Source organism: Cajanus cajan, chromosome 3, assembly GCF_000230855.2.
Source record: "Cajanus cajan strain Asha chromosome 3, NIPB_CcT2T_4, whole genome shotgun sequence".
NCBI classification, from domain to species: domain Eukaryota; kingdom Viridiplantae; phylum Streptophyta; class Magnoliopsida; order Fabales; family Fabaceae; genus Cajanus; species Cajanus cajan.
The window spans coordinates 20,023,220-20,031,593 of record NC_138519.1 but is presented as its reverse complement, the minus strand read 5'-3'; the positions used below and the strand labels follow the sequence as shown (position 1 = coordinate 20,031,593).

The 8,374-nt window shown below is 30.5% G+C and overlaps 1 protein-coding gene across 1 annotated transcript; it reads right to left on the bottom strand.

Annotated features, from left to right (window-relative positions):
- Positions 1-446: 446 nt before the first annotated feature.
- LOC109816671 (UPF0481 protein At3g47200) lies at positions 447-3,605 on the bottom strand. The gene is made up of 2 exons (XM_020381750.3): positions 3,486-3,605; positions 447-2,318 (listed from the first exon to the last, which is right to left on the bottom strand). Exon 2 carries the CDS (start codon positions 2,308-2,310, stop codon positions 862-864), a length of 1,449 nt encoding a protein of 482 aa, XP_020237339.1. The 5' UTR covers positions 2,311-2,318; positions 3,486-3,605; the 3' UTR covers positions 447-861.
- Between the last annotated feature and the right edge of the window lie 4,769 nt (positions 3,606-8,374).

Sequence of the window (8,374 nt, the reverse complement as noted above, 5' to 3'; positions counted from 1 at the left end):
TATAAATCGTGATGTTAGTTGTTGGAGTGTTGTTTATGGTCATTGTTCTTCACTTTGTTTTGTTGCAAGAACCTAGTTTGATACTACTTTGTTGATGGTATTCTAGAGATGATGTTAGCATTTAAAATTCAAGGAATTTGATTTCTACAAAATTGTGTATAAAAATTTAGAATACAAAAAGATAATTTGGGGGTTAAATTACTCTCAATTTTATTATATTTTTTTTCCTACATTTTCTACTATACATCCATAGATATTTATAAATTGAAAATAACTCTTAGAATGTTGTAACGGCTACAAATATAAAAAGCCCCATGAATATTACTATTAAATATGACTTATAATAGTACATATAACATCACATTATGATAGCACTAAGCATTTATGGCAGCACATTACTCAATATTAATATATATATATATATATATATATATATATATATATATATATTATTAAAGTTTAGAGATCCATTTATTTCATTTAATAATTCATATTCTACATCAAATTTCAACGATTCAACCATTAAATTAAAAATTTTTAATACATAGATTAAGTCTGCTAATTTTTAAAAAAATTAAAAATTATTTGATACTTTGTATCATTAATTCAAATCAACGTATAAAATATTTTATAATTTTTCGTCAATTTGAATTAATGAAACAAAATATCTAATAATTTTCAAAAGTTTTAGAATTATATACATGATTTATGTATTAAAAATTTTAAATTCAATGATTAATTCATTAAAATTTGAAGTAAAATATAAATTATTAAATAAAGTAATTATAAGGAGACCTAGACTTACTTATGAAATAACCAGCTCCTCATATTTATAATATTAAAAATATAATATATAATAGCCTAGAAGAGAGCACGCACAGCACGGAGGAATTGAAACACAGCGAAAACGAGCACAGCAATCCCAACCACAGTGGAACTTGCCCTCCAAAGGTCTCTGAAGTACACCAACCTCAACGCTGCCACCGTATGGTTCCATTTGTTCAGGTAATGGTCGTTGAGATCATTTACAGTTTCAAAGTAACACGTTGAGTTTGTCACAACGTGTTTGCATAGACCATTAACAAGCGTGGCCACTTCCTTATCACTCCCCAACTCATGCACGATCACTTCCTTCTCAACCAGCATCTCCACATCATGCTGCGTGTGAATGAGAGAGTCAATGAGAGAAACGTAGTTGCAGATGTAAGGCTTCTCGGGATAGTGACACTGCTCCAAGGCAATGAGGTTCCTCAACACGCATTCGGTTGTGTGGTCCACCTTCAACTGGGGGATTATGAAACGTGCCTTGAAGTGGTTCAGGCATGGCAAGCAACCAAAGCAAAGAAATGAACTCAGAATTCGCTTCTTCTCGAAGGTTATGTCTAGTAACTTTCTCTTCACATCTTTCTCAAAGCTCACTCCTGAGTCCTTCAACTTTGTTGCAGTTCTTAAATTATGAGGGGCATTATCACTTTTTCGCTCAGTACGGGAAAGGTAAGAGCCTCTCATCAGATCAGTGAAGTGTACATATTTTGGATCCCTAGAGCTATCTTCGCTCTTTGACTTGGGTGAGCCAGAAGAGTGTTTCTTGGTTTTATCAGAAGAAGACATTTGGGTATCATAGAAAACAAAGTACTCGATGGCAAGATCAACAAACCCTGCAGTGTGCTTTTCTTGCTTGTATTGACAAGGGACAACGTCTTCATAGAGTTTGTGCAGGACATAGAAAGGGATTTGATTCTCCAGAAGGATCAAGTCCCTAGCGATGTTCCTACTGAGCCAGGGCTGCATAACGATGGGATCCTCACTGTGTCTCTGACGAAAGGACTCGGTTGGCTGGAACTCTTGCTCGTGCCTGATGTTTTCCGATTTCCACTTACAGTTTCTCAACAAGAGTTCCATGATGAACACAGCATCCAACAGCACCATGTCCACGAATTTCTCTTTGGTCAAGTCAGGGAATTTCTCTGCGTAGCATTGGCGAATCTCTTCTTCTTCGGTCTTGAGGTAGAGTTTGTAGTTCTTCATGGCTTCTTCGTTTGAGACTCGCTCCCAGAAGTAGTGGAAGTACCTTTTCTTTTGCTCTTGCATTGGCTTGAATTTCTCTTTGGAAAGGTGAATTGGGCCTATTGAGATCCATTGAGGGGTGTAGGCATCCTTGTTCACCTCTCGGATATTGTAAGGAACCTTGTAGATGCAACAGTCTTTGAGGTTTAGATCTTCTAGCCCTGGAATTTTGATGATGTGTTTCACCATCTCAAATTCGGTTTCAGATAATGAACGATCGTGAGTGTTGTTAGCAGGAGCCATTGTACTTCCTTCAATTAATTCAGAAAACACATGACTTTAATATATAGCTATATACCAAAATCAAACTAAGGCATAAATATGTACACTTGCGAAATTCATCAACAACGTACGTGAATATAAGGTTACTGTAACACATGCCGCACAAGAATAGATAGACATGCTAAAATGCTAACATGAACTCATGATCACTTGATGAAATATATATAACGTTTGGATTTTAAATTTTAGACTAATTTTATTAATTTGCACCCTTTTTTGTTTCTTCTTTTTCTTTACACCACCTGCTTATTGTGTTTTCGGAATTGTATTATACATTCAGCAAACTAATTTCTGGAATGTAAAAACTGGAGTGCATTAAGAAAAATAAGTAGTGTAAAAAGAATTTCCCTAAATTTTAAATTTGAATTAAAAGTATGTCTCTTTTTAGCCTGATCTAATCATAGATCCATATATTCAGACGTAAACAGAAAAACCCACGAAGGTCTAAAAAGATGGATTTTCGTTGAATTTTTTTCCCTTTTTTTTAAATTTGAACTTTGAAACCAGATTTTTCAGACAGATCTGTTATATAGCAGGTAAAACCATAATATCAGCTACATCGGAGCAGGTAAAACCATTTTGCTACCTCGATCTTCACAGTCAGCCAATTTGTTAGGTTGTTTTTTGACAATAATATATACCAACATAATTATATTAATGCATGAATAGAAAGAAAAAAAAATGCAGTAAAAATGCTTTATTAATCAGGTTAGTTTAATTATTCTAGCTATGAAACTTTAAATCATACACCCGAGTTGCCTCTCTGCTACATTTTCAGCTTTTTACACCCTCGGTACTCTACCAACATATTTGAAAAGAAATCGGTTTCCAACCATTCTGAAAACAAGCATCAGTTTCCCAACATAATTATATTTTATTTTATTTTTGAAAAAGAAAGCATTTTAGAAGACTAGCTATAACCCAGTTGGTGTCAAAGAAAAGAAAGACACGAGAAGTGAATATATGTGTGTCCCAACAAATAGGAAATCAATTATGTTGCTTAGAAAACTTGCAAATAAACAACATATGCAACAAATCAGATTAACGCAAGAAATTTGTAACACTGATTAAAACACCAAAAAAAAAATGTATAAAAAAGAAAAGGAAAACAAGAGGAAATGGATACAGTTCAGAACCTGTTGGTCTGGAGAAATTGGAGTTTCACCTTTCTCTTCAAGATGGCCAAATATATAGGATGACCGGTGAAGACTTCATATGACCCTGTAATATTGCATTTATGAGTTTTTGAGTGAGACAGCTGTTATGTCCGGCTATATAATACATATTTTGTACACTATTTTCAAGCACTTAATAAGTGATACTATATATATATATATTCTACTTTTGTTCTTGTTATATCATATCACCGATTATATAATAATTATTAGAATTATACTAATTATAAAAAATTAAAATAGTATATATACAAAATTTTATATTTAAATTTGGTGTTATTATTATACTAATTATATTAATCATTTATCTCTTATCTATCTCTCTCTCTCAAACATATACATCTAAAGGTGTCCAAATTTTTTTCCAAAATTAATTTTATTAGGAGATGATATTGTCGATGCTGATGTAAATTGAATTGAAGAGGCGTCAGATTTTAAAGATATTTGCACGGTTATATATATATATATATATATATATATATATATATATATATATATATATATATATATATATATAAAAGGAGAGATTCGTTTATTCTAGGTAGACTTACTTCACTTAATAACTTATGTTCTACATTAAATTTGAACAATTCAACCGTTGAATTTAAAGTCTTAATGCATAGATCAAATCTAAAAATTTTAAAAAATTTAAAATTTATTTGATATTTTGTTTCATTAATTTAAATCAATATATAAAATAATTTTATGATTATCCGTTAATTTGGTGTTATTATTGTAATTAAATGATAAGACAAAAATTTGCAAACATGATCTATATATACATTGCATGTTGTTAGTCACTTAGCCTCAATTAACTTAAGAGGGGGGGTGAATTAAGTTTTCTAAATTTCATCTATTAAAAACTTTTCCAATTACTTTCTTATCAAATTTAATTCCTTAGATAAATTTATATGTATAGAATGAATGATGATGCAAACTACACAATCACAATTAATAACAAGAAATTATAAAAGTATAGGGAAAAAAGAATTGCAAACTTGATTTTATACTGGTTCGGCCAATCCTGCCTACATCTTGTCCTCAAGTCTCCCACTTGAGATTTCTACTACTCTTGTAAACCTTACAAGAATTGAATCCTCCAACACCTCGGAACTCCTTTTCCTTGTGTTGAGCAAACACCAACAAGGAGAAAAACCCTTTCTCCTTTACAGATCCAATGATCTATTGAGTTTTACAAAATGACTCTCTTGAAGAGTGGATATTACACTTTTATGATCTTAAAGAACTCTTTAGAAATTTTTGCAAATGACTTATGCCAAGTAGATTTTGTAAATGATTTTCACAATAGAGTTCGTCACCTTCCTCTGAAAAATTATATGTATTTATAGACAATTGTTTCTTATAGGTTATGTCTTTTCATGAAGAGTTGTAACTTTCTATAATTTTTCAAAAAATAGGCTCTGGTAATCGATTACAATACTTGGTAATCGATTACAACGATTCAAGTTCAAAATGTTTGAAACGTTGTATAATTTAAATTCAAATTTTTAAATTTGAATCTTCTGGTAATCGATTACAAGGGTCTGGTAATCGATTACCAGAACACATTTTGAATTATCAATTTTGAACTTTGAACTTTAGAAGTTTTCTTCTTCTGGTAATCGATTACAAGGGATGGTAATCGATTACCAGAGCATGTTGTTGCATTATTACACAAACTTTTATGTAGAAAACTTTATATCAATAATTTCTTTCACAAATCTCTTTTAAGAAATTATTTGAACTATTCTTTAAAGCTTTTATTAAGTCTTTTGAAAACATTTTTACTTACTTTCAAAAGATTTAAAACTTGCTTAATTTTAGAGAGATTAATTTGAGGTTTTTGAAAACTTATTCTCAAGGCCAAGCATACTTGCAATTCTAAAAGATTCTTTTACATACTTAGCTAAGTTGACAAGACTTATCTATGTATCACTTGAGATCTTGTTCTTGCATCAACTTGCTTTAACTCAACCTTGATTCTTCTTCAATGCTTTATAATCACTTTGGCATCATCAAAACATTTGTGCATATTTTCTTCCACATTCTCCCCCTTTTTGATGATGACAATTCACTGTAAAGGGAAAGAAAATAAAATAATATATTTCGATCACTCCCACTTAAACTCCCCCTTAGTAAAACATTGACTGAAGTTACTTTTATGTTATAAAAGGAGTTGTACTTATGTTTTGAAAAAGATTGTAGAGATCAATGTTTATATTTTAAAACATAAGTGACAAATTGGACATCAAGAATATTTTTGTCAAAATATTTTAGTCAAACTTAGCCCAAAGTAATGTTAGAAAGAAAATAAACATTTTCTTTTCCTTTGCGGTCTTATCCCTCCTCCTTTGGCAACATCCAAAAGTTAAGTAGAGGATTAAGATAAATGTTGTCCTTTCCCTCCCCCTTTGGTAACATCAAAAAGAATATAATAACAAAAATAATCCAAAGGTAAAGAGCAAGCCAAAAATTTTCATTCCAAATCTTTTGTGTAATTTCATACTAGTTTTGCTTTGATTTTTTTTTTAATTATACTATGATCATTTAATTTATTTCTGAATACCCATTTGGTTCCAATATTTGGATGATTATATGGTCTAGGGACTAGTTTCCATACTTGATTTCTCTCAAATTGATTTAACTTTTCTTGCATAACATTTATCCAATGTTCATCATTTAAGGCTTCATCAATGATTTTTAAATTCTATTTTAGAAACAAAACTAAATTATTTCATGCTTCTTTGAGAGAGTATCTAGTAGTTACCTCTTTTGATATGTCTCCAATGATATTTTCAAGAGGATGATTTCTTGAGATTCTCAACTCTCTTTGAGGAATCATGTTTGTTTGATTCTCTTGATTTATAGAATCCTTTATTCCTTCATCTTCTTTGTCCTTTTGAGTTTGCTCATGAATATAAGTGTCTTCAAAGCTTTCTACAATATCATCAATAATATCTTTTCTTGGACAAACAAGGTTAGTTTCATTAAATATAACATGAATTGATTCCTTTATTGTCATGCATCACAAAGTTTATTTTTCTCAAATTTAATTTTTGGTAATCCTATTTCTAAATCTTTTGAGATTAATTTATTTAAGTGTTCCATGTTTCTGTGAGCAATTCTTTTATTTCATAACCATGATTCATCATCTTCACTCAAGTCATTGAGAATAACTCATATTTTTCTCTAATTTTATCTTGTATACATTGTTTACTCTAAATCCTATTATTTTAACATGTTCATAATTTTTATGTTCAATAAGACATTTTTGTGAATCAAAAGATACAGAGAAACCTTTATCACATAATTGACTCACTTGATAAACTATGTTTAAGAACATCCACAAGACATTTTCTATGGGGGTTGAGAAATTTGTACCTATTTTTCAATGTCATGTATTTTTCTTTGTTGTTGTCTCCATAGGTTACATGTCCACTTTTCTTAGAAGTAATGTCAATGAATTTTAAAGTATCTCCTATCATGTGCTTGGAACATTCACATCAATGTACCAAGTTTGGTCTTTGGAATCTTTCAAGACAAAGAATGGATTGATTTTGGTACCCAAGTTTTCTGTGGGTCCTTATTGTTAGTATTAACAAAAGAACCTTTAGGAATCCAAACCATATTCTTGAGATTGCTAAAATTCTTTCTAATATAGCATGTTGATGAATTATGACCTTTCTTACCACAATAAAAACATGTTGTTAATGGAAAACTAGTAACTTGTGAGGGTATAAAGAAATTTTTGTATTTGTTTTGTAATCTTTGAGGATTATATCCTAATCCTGCCTTATCGAATACACATCTTTGTTTTCCTAATATTATGTCTAAGTTATTTCTTCCACCAGTAAAATTTGCAAGAGTGTTACTTAGGTTACTAATTTCTTCTTTAAGTTTATTGCAAGTTGAACATGGATGATTTATTTTATTTGTTTCTAACTTATTTTTAATCTCTTGATTTTCTTCTTTAGAATTTATTATCCTAATTTCGGTTTTAAGATCATCTAATTCATTATTTAATTTCGAAATCTCTTTTTCCAAGTTTGAAATTGTTTTCTTATATGATGATACTAATTTTGCAAGTTTAAAAGATTCTTTATGCAAATCATTGAATGCATCTTGAAGTTCATCAAATGAAATTGAGATATCATTGTTAGAAGATGTTACCTCTTCTTCGCTTTCGTAATCTTTGGCCATGAGTCCCAAATTTACAACTTCATTTTCAGAGTCACTTGAAGAATCCATGTCATTTTCTTCCCCGAGTGATATAAGCCTTCTTCCCTTTCATTTCTTTGAAGCTTTTCTTGTTGGATTTTTCCATTTTTCTTTTAAGGATCGGACATTCTAATCTCAAATGTCCCGATTGATTGCATTCATAGCACCTTGGGGTTGAAGAAGATTCTTCTCCTTTCTTCTTTATGTTGAAATTAAATTTTCTTCTATTTCCTCTATTCCTTAGGAATTTGTGGAATCTTTTTACAAAGAGATTGAAATCTTCATCATCATCATCATCATCATCTTCCTCAATGTTGTTAGTCTTATATGCGACATAGATTCCAACGACATAAAATGTATATACATATGATGGGTCAACTTGTGACATATGACAGGTCAACATGCATGCCCCTCATAGTATGGGTACAAAATGTGATGTTTTAATCACATTGACACTTTCATTTTATGATGGGTATGATTTTACTTGTCATAGATTGTGTGACATTCTATGATGGGTAATGTTACACTTGCTATAGAATATGAACTATTTATTACAAGTATGGTCACACTTAGCATAAAAAGTGCTTGTTTTTAATATACTATTCATTTTTTGAACTTTTCCAAACCTATAT

Coding starts and splice junctions, on each gene's coding strand:
- LOC109816671 (XM_020381750.3), bottom strand. CDS start 2,310: ATGGCTCCTGCTAACAACACTCACGATCGTTCATTATCTGAAACCGAA.